The sequence below is a fragment of the Lycium ferocissimum genome, chromosome 10 (assembly GCF_029784015.1).
Source record: "Lycium ferocissimum isolate CSIRO_LF1 chromosome 10, AGI_CSIRO_Lferr_CH_V1, whole genome shotgun sequence".
Classification (NCBI taxonomy): Eukaryota; Viridiplantae; Streptophyta; class Magnoliopsida; order Solanales; family Solanaceae; genus Lycium; species Lycium ferocissimum.
This window is the reverse complement of record NC_081351.1, coordinates 40,534,255-40,546,367: the sequence shown is the minus strand read 5'-3', so window position 1 is coordinate 40,546,367 and position 12,113 is coordinate 40,534,255. Positions and strand designations below refer to the sequence as shown.

At 31.6% G+C, this 12,113-nt stretch overlaps 2 protein-coding genes and 1 long non-coding RNA gene across 8 annotated transcripts in view; 1 reads left to right on the top strand and 2 right to left on the bottom strand.

Annotated features, from left to right (window-relative positions):
* LOC132033856 (UDP-rhamnose/UDP-galactose transporter 6-like) overlaps nt 1–8,550 on the top strand; it is a 30,163-nt gene extending 21,613 nt beyond the window's left edge. For 2 of the 3 annotated variants that reach the window (XM_059423982.1, XM_059423983.1), the window contains exon 6: nt 8,134–8,550. In XM_059423982.1, coding sequence (XP_059279965.1) covers nt 8,134–8,439 — 306 coding nt within the window. In that variant the 3' untranslated portion in view covers nt 8,440–8,550. The remainder of the gene's footprint in view (nt 1–8,133) is intronic. The other variant, XM_059423984.1, reaches the window with a different exon arrangement.
* LOC132033858 (uncharacterized) lies at nt 7,242–7,499 on the bottom strand. Its single transcript, XR_009408886.1, has 2 exons — nt 7,341–7,499; nt 7,242–7,284 (listed from the first exon to the last, which is right to left on the bottom strand). It is a non-coding gene; the product is annotated as an uncharacterized LOC132033858 (long non-coding RNA).
* A 1,122-nt stretch (nt 8,551–9,672) lies between the features above and the next one.
* Nucleotides 9,673–12,113, bottom strand: part of LOC132033855 (protein GIGANTEA-like) — a 34,043-nt gene continuing 31,602 nt past the window's right edge. For all 4 annotated transcript variants that reach the window (XM_059423978.1, XM_059423979.1, XM_059423980.1 and 1 more), the window contains 4 exons: nt 11,290–11,358; nt 10,666–10,884; nt 10,379–10,471; nt 9,673–10,274 (listed from right to left, as the gene is read on the bottom strand). In XM_059423978.1, the coding sequence (XP_059279961.1) occupies nt 9,975–10,274; nt 10,379–10,471; nt 10,666–10,884; nt 11,290–11,358 (681 nt within the window). In that variant the 3' untranslated portion in view covers nt 9,673–9,974. The remainder of the gene's footprint in view (nt 10,275–10,378; nt 10,472–10,665; nt 10,885–11,289; nt 11,359–12,113) is intronic.

Below are 12,113 nucleotides of genomic sequence, written 5' to 3'. Positions count from 1 at the left end.
TAAATCTATTAAATTGTTGTACAGTTTATCTCCACTGTGTAATATATGTTCTCCACTACTAAAGTTACACTTTATAACTGTATTTTCTTTGAATATTCTTATATTTCTTTTCTGGATATATTCTTAAATCTAAATATTCTAGATTTTTTTAATTTATCAATTGTGCCTGAATTATATACTATCCTAATGGTATCCACACTTTATTTTCTCTTTTAAATTTTATTCTATGTTCGATTCTTTCTATATCGTCCTTTATTCCTTTCAATTCCCAATTTATGGCAGATATTGTATTTTTGTTTATATTACTTTGTAAGACTATTGATAATGATTCTTGTGTAATTACTTCTAAAATTGCTTTTAGAGCTTTTTTTTATTTTCTTTAATTCTCTTCTTTTTGTATCTCTATTTTAAATACCAATAGTTAATAGCTATTTGTTTAGTGACTGGGTGTTGTTTCATAAATAGATGTTTACTTTAGTATGATTTAAAACGAGTTGTTATATGTTTCTTTGAGAATTTTCTAGATTTTATGTATCCTAATAGTCTATATTCTAGTCTTGATATTTTATTTATTAGTTCTTTTAGCCTTTGTGGATTGTTTTTAGTGTTATTTAGTCTAATATATTCAGGATATAATCTATTTTTTTCGTCATTTACTTTTTGATAGGAATCTTTTGTTAGCATGTATTATCCTAATGGAATATATTTGACTTTTTGCTTTATGAGTTTTATATAATCTTCTTTTCGTTTTATCTCATCTGTTGAACCATTTATCTCCCAAATAAGATAGTTTTTAATGTCTAGAGCTTCTATATCAGTCTCTAGTTCTAACTGATGGTTTGACTCTAAATTATTTAAATATTCTACAAGTGTTGCTATGAGATTTCTAATACTTTTGATTTTTTCTAAGGTAAGATGTGCAATAAGATAATGAAAACTTATATATTTGGTAACTATGTTATTTCATAAAAAGTATGGTCCAATGATCTTTAGGCTATGATACCAATAATATGACAATGAGAAAAAATTTAAATAATTTTTGTGTTAATCAGAATGTTTAGCAATCCTACTCAGTACTCCCTCACTCCTTAAATACCCTTTATCATGCATTAATCTTTACATTACTAAGTTTTTATGTTTCTCCCTTAAAATTATATATATATATATATATATATATATATATATATATATATATATATTTTTTTTTTTTTTCCCTTACTCTGTTCATCTTTTTCTCTTAACCTTTGTTCTTAATAACTACTTCTTTAACCACACCCCGGACATGATCAACATTTTGTTCCTTTATAATTTGGACACTTTCAAGGCTTCAATGCCTAGGAATTTACAGGTTAATCTATCGATGTTATTAAGAAGTTAAGAGACTCACCATATACTAAGAGTAATGAATCCATTTTAAAGATAGAAACATGAATTTACAAGTAAAGAAAAACTCATAAAAGCATGAATTTGCAAATAAAGGAAAACTTAATAATATACCTAAATGGGGGAGTAGTACAAAAACATAGGTTGAAATATAAAGACTTACATGACGAAACAACGGAGGGAGGTTTCCCTTTTAGGAAAACCCCAAAAAGACTTCTTAGACTCGGATACTTATTCTTAAAACTTTTTCTTTTTCACAAAGGGGTTTATATTACAAGGTTGGGAATTTGGAAGGTAGTTTTTGACATTGGTGATGAAAAGGAAGGGAATATGGTTTTTTATTTCTATTGATTTCTTCTTGATGATCTTTTCTTTCTTCATGAGAGGGCTTTATTTATAGACCCTTGTGGACTTCAACTTCTGATTTCATTATGCTTGAAGAATCTTTTTGACTTCAGCCCGGTATACTTTGGGCACCATCGTCACATGAAGTTTTTAGAAAATGCCTTCCTTTTTTGCATTATTGTCTTTGCTAGTCCTGTAGTTTTTTTAATAAAGTTACTTTATAGTCTTTGTCACTTTCTCCGCTACTATTTTCATAATTGTCTGCTTTGTATTTTTCTTCTTGGCTATCATGATTTGTATCTGCTACTTTTCTTCACGTGTCAAGATTGTGTAAGGCCACTGAGTCGAAACTCATTCCTGAATCATCATTTGGGTCTTGAGCATCTTGGAAATATTAGCATTTTGTAAATCCTCGTCTTCGTCTGAACTATGTCCTAGAGATATCACTGGACTGAGATTTTTCATTATATGTTTGTCTTGATTTTCTTTTTCTTGAAAGAATTTCTCTAATGCCTGTTTGACTATTTCTTCAATCTTTTCATTTTTTTCTTCTTAGAAATATTTTCCTTCTTAATACTTCTCCTTGTACAAATGTTCTGGGTAGTCGTCGTCTAGTGTGGGTTGATGAACCTTCATCTTCACTTTTTGGCAAAGTGATAGCCATCAACGGATTTGATGAGTCTTTACCGGCTACCATTTGAACCGGACTAGCTGTACCTTTATCCGATATAGTGGATTTCATTGCATTCATTGGGGAATGCACACCCTTCTCATCCATTTTATCTTGAGATGGAAAACTCTGCTGTTGTGAATTATCATCCTTTTGGGTTTGTTGAAAACAACTCTGTGTTTGTGATTGGGCTGATTCAAACTTTACGGCCTGGAGTCTGTGTCCTAGTATTTTTCCCTGTTCTACAAATCTTGCATTTTCTTGTATCAAAATCTCGTTCATGAGCAATGGTCACAAAAGATTATTCTGTCTGTATCTTTCTGGATATTGTATTGAGGGGTTTTTTTTAGAATTTTGTCTGAGTCTTTGGAGAAATATAATAATTTGGTCCTAATATACCCCTAGCATAATCTATTTTGTAAAATCATTAAAACCTTTATATATATTTTAACTATATAGAAGCATGGGTTTGGACCCATGCTTCATCGTCCGTTCTCCAATTAAAATAAAATAAAATGTGGGCCTCATACTAAACACCAACATATATTAAAAAAAAAAAAAAAAAAAAGTGGAACTCACCATCTCCAAACTTGTGGACCCCATATTAACAAAATCAAGTAATATAAAAAAAAAAAGTGAATCTCATATTAAAAAACCAAACAATGTGAAAAAAAAAAGTGCATTCCATATTAAAAAATCAAACAATATTCATGTAATTTTCAAAGTATCTCATTAAATCAATAATGATGGATTCATTGCATACGTGTATCAACCCATTCGTGGGAGCAAATGAAATTATTAGTGTACAATGAACATACTTAAAATACTTATATTTTAAAATAAGATGGAATTTAATTACTTTTTCATTTTTTCCTTACTCTAATAAATGTGAAAAGATATTAAGGTCATAAAAGAAAAAATAATATTAAATGGAGATCAAATAATTAATAAGGTAAATTAGTGAAATTATAATTCTAATTGACGTTTCCTTAAAAAATCGTGCGAAAGACAACATGACAAGTAAAATGAGTTAAACCAAAAATATTTACCAAATATTAAAAAATAGTAGTTCTTCATTTAAATAGAAAATCAAATTTCTACTTTGTTTCATTTTAAACAAGTAAAATTAATATAATAATTTGAATTAGAATTATCAAAATCAAAATTTGATAAAAAATAATAGGTATTGTTTAGGCCCAATCTACATACATTAACAATAGAATATTTTACACCTTTAAATTAATCGAATTAAAATTCAAAGTATCAACCGATGCTTAATATAATATTGCTATTGTTTTATCTCAAATCAAAATTTGATAAAGAAAATAGTTTCCTTTTAAATAAGTCATTAACAATAGAATATTTTAAAAAGTATTAATAAATTATTGCCAACTTTGTATTCGTAGCAAACACTAATATAATAAAGTTTTGGATACGGAATGCAAACTACAATATTACATTAATCGTGTTTTGAATATAATATATATATATATATATATATATATATATATATATATATGTGTGTGTGTGTGTGTATTACTATATAGAAGAGTCGGTTTATAAGCAAGATCGTCGTCCGTCCTTTGGTCTCACTTTTTTATTTAAGGGCAAAAAAATCCTTTGTGGTCCCACCCATTTTTTTATTTAAGGGCAAAAAAAAATGACATTTTATACTTTATATTACCAACTCTTTTAAAAAGTAGATAGAAATACTTTATTATATTTCTATTTTTCTACTATATAGAAACATCGGTTTACCCATGCTTCGTCGTCAGTCACTCTTAAAAAAAAAAAAGGTGGACCCCATACTAAAAACGCCAAGCAATATTAAAAAAAAAGGGAAAAAAAGTGGACCTCACCCTCTCCAAACTCATGAAAAAAAAGTGGATCCAACCCTCTCCAAACTCATGAAAAAAAAAAGTGGACCCCATATTAAAAAAACAAGCAATGTCAAAAAAAAAAAAAAAAATCGTGCACCCCATATATTAAAAAATCAAACAATATTCATGTAATTCTCAAAGTATCCCCATCAAGTCAATAATAGTGGATTCATTGCCACATGCGTATTAACTCATTAGTGGGAGCAAATGAAATTATCAACAGACAACAAAAAATATGGACCCCATATTATTACTTTTCTTCAAAAGGTTAAGTAGGCAAATACATACAATTTTCTTTCTTTTCTTATATTAGCCTGAGATCTAATTTAGATATTTAATTGCTGTATTTACTATAATATCCAAAAAAAAAAAAGTGCACCCCATATTAAAAAATCAAACAATATTAGTGTAATTTCTAAAGTATCCCATTAAGTCAATAATGATAGATTTATTGCCATATGCGTATCAACCCATTAGTGGGAGCAAATGAAATTATTGTACAATAAAAAACATAGACCCCATATTATTGCTTTTCTTCAAAACGTTAAGTAGCTAAACCATACAATTTTTTTTAATTTTTATATTAGCCTGATATCTAATCTAGATATTGAACTGTTGTATTTGCTATTCAGCCATGTCATTTATTTGTTACGTTTACTAAAATAAATATACTTAAAATATTTATATTTTAAAATAAGATAGAATTTAATTATTTTTTCATTTTTATTCTTACTCTAATAAATGTGAAAAGAGATTAATATCAAATGGAGATCAAATAATGAATAAGGTAAATTAGTCAAATTATAATTCTAATTCACGTTTCCTTAAAAAACTATGCAAAAGACAACATGACAAGTAAAATGAGCTAAACCGAGAATATTTACCAAAAATTAAAAAAATAGCATTTCTTTGTTTAAATAGAAAATTAATTTCTACTTTGTTTCGTTTTAAACATGTAAAATTAATTTAATAATTTGAATTAGAATTATCCAAATCAAAATTTGATAAAAAATAATAAGTATTTTACACCTATAAATTAATTGGATTAAAATTGAAAGTATTAACTGATGCTTAAATATTGCTATTATTTTATCTCAAAGAGAGGAAAATAGTTTTCTCTTAAACAAGTCTTCTCTTTTAAAAAGTATTAATAAATTTTTGTCGACTTTGTATTCGTAGCAAACACGAATATAATAAAGTTTTAGATACGGAGCACAAACTACAATGTTATATTAATAGTGATTTGAACATAGTGTGTATATATATATATATATATATATATATATATATCTCCATAAAAACAGTACAAACTTATGTATGTTTATTATCAATATACAATATATATATATATATATATATATATATTGTATAGTGTGTATATATATATATATACATATAAAATGTTGAAGAAACAAAAGTCTTATTTATTTAGTATGAATATCTTAATATTCAGATTGAGACATCTAAATCTTAATGCACATTTTAATATTTAGATGTGCATTTAGATTCAAACGTCTTAATCTTAATGAAAACAAATATGACCTAAGACCTTCATTAAGTGCAAACAAATTAGGCCTAGGTCTAAGGGGTGTGAATGTTTGATACTAGGTGGCTTCCAACTGTTCCCTGCGCCTTGATAAAGCCAAAATTTCATGTAAAACACTTGTATAGCTGGTTTAAACTATTCGGATTTATTGTTGTCCTACATAGGTTAGGCTTCGTGAGGGGCCATAAAGGTTTTGGGCTACTCCACCCATTGCCTTAATGTTTTAAGTTGAATCCTCATATTCTTTTAACATGGTATCAGATCCAATCTTTGGTAAGTCATATCTCATTCTTGAAAGTTGCTCTAAAGTTCTTGTGCCAAAATCAAATTACATGTTTTAGAAGTTACTAACTCATATGGTTGTTGCACATAGGTTGGATAAAGGCTTCCTAAAGGGTTTGCAAAGTTTTTAGGCTATTCCCTCTCTTGCTTTAAGATTTTGGTTTGGATACTCTGATTCTTTCGCATAAACATATACTCCCTCTGTTTCAATTTGTTTGAACCTATTTCCTTTTTAGTCCGTACCAAAATGAATGACCTCTTTCCTAATTTGGAAACAAATTCACTTTATGAATGATTTGACCACACAAATTTTCAAGGCTTATTTTGAACCACAAGTTTCAAAAGTCTTTCCTCTTTCTTAAATGTCGTGCCCAGTCAAATAGGTTTATATAAATTAAAACGGAGGGAGTATAAGAATGACAATTGTTCATACCTAATTTTGTTTGTGAGTAGTTTTCTTTCAATTATTTATGATTTGTAATTGTCCTATGAATTCAATTTTTTCATGGAGACTAGGATTTCTTGATGGTCACATCATTTGATGGTTTCGTAGGTATATATGCCTCCAAAGTCTAATATGCATTTCTTCAAAACACCTAGAACTTCGCTTGCTATTTTTTAAAATACCATTTGTGATATCTTTCCACATGATATATGCTTCAAGTCTCTAAGTTTGTTCTTCCTTCTTCAGTAGCTTGTCCTTAAATACTACTCCCTCCGTTTCTTTTTTACATGTCTTATTTTGATTAGGCACAAAATTTAAGGAAGTACAAAAGACTTTTGAATCTTGTGATCTTAAATTAAAAATGTCTGTGTACCAAAAATGTCCTTCAAATGTTGTGATGTTAAACATGTCCTGTCTTATAAGGGAGTGTCATTAAGGATAAAGAGTTACTCCCTCTATCCCAATTTATTTGCCCCATTTTAGGCACCGAGTTTATGAAAGAAAGGAAGTCTTTTGAAATTTGTGATCCAAAATAAGCTTTAGATATTTGTGTGGTTGTAAATCATCTCATAAAGTTAAATTGTTTCTAAATATGAAAAAGTGATATTCTTTTTGGGACAGGGTAAAAAGAAAAAGTGTGCTGCATAAATTGGGACAGAGGGAGTACTAAGTATAAAAGTGTCATTTAAATAGATTAAAAGGAAAGTAAGACCATATAAATTGAAGAAGGTACCTCTCAGCATCCAGTTATCCACCAAATTTTTTGGTTGTAGTCTCTCCTTGAGGTACCTCTCAGTATCCAGTTATCCACCAAATTTTTTGGTTGTAGTCTCTCCTTTATTGCCTCACGTCTTCATTTCGTATTGAAGTCTGCACTAGGCTATGATGGGTAAGCAGCTACTCCCTCCGTCCCATTTTATATGAGGGTGTTTGATTGGGCATGAAGTTTAAGAAATAAAGAAAGATTTTTAAAATTTATGGTTTAAAACAAACCATAAAAGTTTGTGTGGCTAGAAATCATTTCGTTAAGGGTAAAAAGGTAAATTTAAAGTTGTATTGTTACTAAATATAAAAAGATGTCATTCTTTTTTCGACTGACTAAAAAGAAAAAGTGTCACATAAATTGGGACGGAGGGAGTACCACTTTTCGTGTAACCTTAAGTCTTTCCATGTGAATAATCTCTTTTAAGGATGAGGTCTGTTTGACAATGTTTACCTCTATCAAGTGTTCTCCTTTTAAAGTTAGATATTAGGTAAAGCACAATAATAAGTTAAGGCACACTCTAAAATAATCTTTTCTGTTCTTGGAACCGCAAGCATATTCGCCATGTATTTGGTCAAAATTGTCACTATCTTTACAATGCAGAATCTCCTTGAATAAGAATCTGATGGTCATGCGGGATCGCTTGGACCAAAAGTTATCCATATCTTCCCAGAATCAGTTTTATTGTAAAAAGTCTTCCCTAACATGTCAGCGTATTAGCTGGTCAGTTTTGTGATGAGTGCACTTTCAGGCTAGGAATCGGGACATTCAGTTTTTAGAATCGTGGCCTTTACAGTTGTTTGCTGTTTGTTTTTGCAGCTGTTCATAATTCTTGCATGCAGTATAGCCGTAGGCACCAATCTCAGCCAGTTCATCTGCATTGGCAGATTCACTGCTGTCTCATTCCAAGTGCTTGGCCATATGAAAACGATCCTTGTTTTGATACTGGGATTCATGTTCTTCGGAAAGGAGGGTCTAAACATACAAGTGGTAGTTGGCATGATTATCGCGGTTGCTGGAATGATATGGTACAGCAATGCATCAACAAAACCTGGTGGGAAAGAACGTCGTAGCCATTCAATTAAGCATGGATCGGATTCTACCCAACTTGATGACAAAGTGTAAGAATTTTGACAAACTTAAAAAGCTGAACAGAAGAGACATAGAAAATACCGGGATTTTTAGTCGGCTGACACTAGATGCGCCTCCCAAATCCAGCCAGTTAGATTATTCTTAGTTTAATACTCCAATTTTTTTTATTCTTGCTGATAGTATAGCTCCCTTGGAAGGGATTGAAACTTCAGAGTAGCGCCTAGTTTCCCCTCATTCTTCCTTTGTGCTGAGATCATAATTTATAGTGATAATTTTTGTTTTTTTCCTGTGCATTTCCCCTGTCCAGTAGTTATCTATTGCTTAGCAAATATCTACGTGTAATTCAGTATTTTCAAATGATGCCTGTGGTAACTTGTATCACATTTAGAGGAATTTCTTCATGCTTTACTTCTTGTAAACTGTTGTTTTGTGCGCTGTATGCTTGATTGGTGGAACTAAATTCAAATTTTAGAGATTAGCCCACAGAACGCAGTATTTAGAATCTTAAGTCCAACTCGCGACTTCTAATCAATTTAATCATACAGGCATCCAACAAAGAGGTGATTAAAACTTGATCTTACTCAAACTAATCTGGTGCGCAGATTGAATATTTGATTAAAGCTATCCAATTCGCGACTTCTAATCAATTTAATCATGCAGGGCACGGTTGGATTAACCAATGATTAAGCTCAAAAAGTGCAGCAACTTGTGATTGTTTTATTTTTCTAGCCTTGGGGGCTTCATGTGATAACGTTGAACCATAAATCTATACTAAAAGTCACAACCTCTTGCAACCACAATCGGAAAGGCAAAAAGCTTTTGGTGAGGCAGAAATCGGCTTTTTTTTGCACTTATCGGATTGGATTCCCAGGGCACCACACAAAGTGTACTTTTTAGTTGGTTGGCAGAGGAAAAGAATCCGGACAGCTAAGAATTTGAGGGGAAAACAGGAGGATTACTTATATTAGCTATTGTTTCATGTGTAAATAAGATTTCGAGATGATTCAAGTTGCAATACGCGATGCAGTATTATGTAAATTTGAGAAGTAGCCTCTCATTCCTAGTTTGTTTTATTGCACCCATAAGGTTCCGCATTGAATTAATGATTTGAGTGTCATTTGTAGATAGTTACGTTACTTCCTGGTATATTGCTTTTGCTATTATTTATAGAGACGAAAGCGGAGAAGGTTGGAAAGAAAAAAAACCATCAACTTGCTTAATAAACTGGCAAATAAATCAAACATGCTTAACACGATAGAGCCACCCTTTTGTTGATCACACTGAATATTCAACTGTTATAGATCCTATTTTCACAAACATGTTCATATTCAGGTGTACATCAAACATAAACTGAACCAAGTAAAAAAATACAACCAGAGAAGGACTACCTATATATCCATGATCATGGATGTGCCAAAGGACACTAATCTCATTTCCTGACTGTAACTAATGCTCATTCCCCTTTCTCTATCCTCATGCCCATAGATAGTCACTTTCTAATCTTGTGAATTTCATGTGGCAAATCGTGGGAAGAAAACTAATATACCGCCCCATTATATTAAGTTAGATCAAATGGATATAGTACAGCCTAATTCCTTAGCAGCCATATCAAGAAATTGTGTACACATTCCATTTTCAATTCGGCTGTCAGCTTCCCACGTCAAACACTTTTCAATATCCCTTTGCCAGTTAATCGTGCCAATGTTTAAGTACTTATAAGCAGGACCATGAACACCATTTATATCTGCTCGTTTAGCTCTAGTTTTTATTGAACCAGCATGCATAATGGTACGAAGAACAGATGTGCTGAGAGCACGTACAAGAGCACTTGGATGAGAAATACAACGAACTGTGGCCGGTAAGCGGCACTGCAATGTATTAACAAGAAGCATATATCATCTTAAATAAAAGTGATAAAAAAAGAAAAAATTCCCTGCAAACAAATCATTTTACTTAGGTAAAGAGATATTACCTTCAACAAGTTCGACAGGCCATCAACGATTGCTGACCCAGATTCTCCCCACTCAAGCACTGGTTGTACAGCTCTAGCTGTCACTTCCAGGAGCTGCTCAGACAATGTTCAGTTGCAAACAAGCAATTTTATTAGAATTGAAAAAGAAATAGAATAAGATGATCAATCAATTGCCCTTCAGACACATCATATTAATAGGAACTCCAGAGCATATAGAAAGTTCTAGCTTGCTGCAAAGATTTACTTCAATGAGAAATGGGAAATACTTCAACTGAAGTTGTTATTACCTCCAGCTGTGGTAAGGTGCATGCTTCTCCGTCTACAAGCATCCCATCCGTGGCCCGTAAAAGGAGGTCTGGTGCGCTAGCAAGAATTACCAAAGATTCTGGTGTATCATGATTCCTCATTACTTCTGCGATCAATTTCACAATTCGTTGGTTTATCCTCCACATCTTCTTACCAAGATCATCATCTTTGGCAATCCATGGTTGCAATTCCTTGTCCGCCTAACAAGTAAAAGAAGCAAGGAAAGTGACTAAAAATATATGGTGATGAAGACCCAAATGAATAGGTGCAAAGTTACAAGATGATTAAAGATGGAAGTTAAAAAAAAAAAAAATCACAAGGCAGCCAAGTACCCCTTGCCACATAAGCATCTAAAATGTATATCTTTTATAAATATGCGGCCACAAATTATTATGGCCAAAAATTCAATAGTTGAAAGCATGTACATCTTTGAAAGCATTGTGGATCCAACTAACAGAAATTGAGCTTAAAATCATCTGCTAGAAAAAAAGTTCATATTCTCTCTCTTTTTTCTAGAGAAATAGTGAAGAATGTGATGTATCTTTCAAGGAAAAAAAAGGTACATATTCATGCCATTCAAGTTAAATAAAAAGCGAAATCTGGACCTGAAGAACAATGGCTGTTGCAGCTTTTGCAGGCAATGCTGATACAACGTTGCATAGTGCGTCAACAACCTGTAAAACATGTAAAAGCTAATAAGCATCTTATATTTCAAAAGGTAGTATTGCAAAAGCTGCTTTTTGGTTGTGAAGAAATGGATCTTGGGCCTAACTCAACCCCAAAAGCTAGCTCATAAGGGGAGGATTGCCCAAAGACAGTATAAGGAGATCACAACCTATTTCTTCAATAGGACTTAGTACACCCCTCCTATGCACAGGACTTGAAAAATAGAGCATGGATAACAAAACACGGGGGCCCAATATGTGAGAAACACAATAATAGGGACCAATGATTTGGAAACCTCAAAAGCTAGCTCATGAGGGGAGGATTTTCCAAGACCATATAAAGAGACCACAACTCATTTCATCAACCACTGTGGGACTTAACTCCGGTAAAAGCTAATAAGTATCTTATGTTTTCTATGGTAATCATGCAAAAGCTTATCTTATGCTTTTTAAGGTACTATTGCAAAAGCTGCATGTTGTCTCAGTTGATTACTCATATTTTTCTAGCAATCATAACGCAACTGATAGTAACCATACCCATTAATTATATCTATTTTAACATTTGCTTGAAGTTGTATTTTACTTACGGGATATTTTCAAAAATATACAGCTTTTGAAAATATTTACGCCACGTAGCCCAATATACAATATTATACAACATTAGACATGGGGGAAAGCATTATACATAAAGCAACCTTGTATAAAGTGTATAATAGTGTACAAAAGGTGTTTATACACAAATATGTTGAAAATCAGGTGTTTAT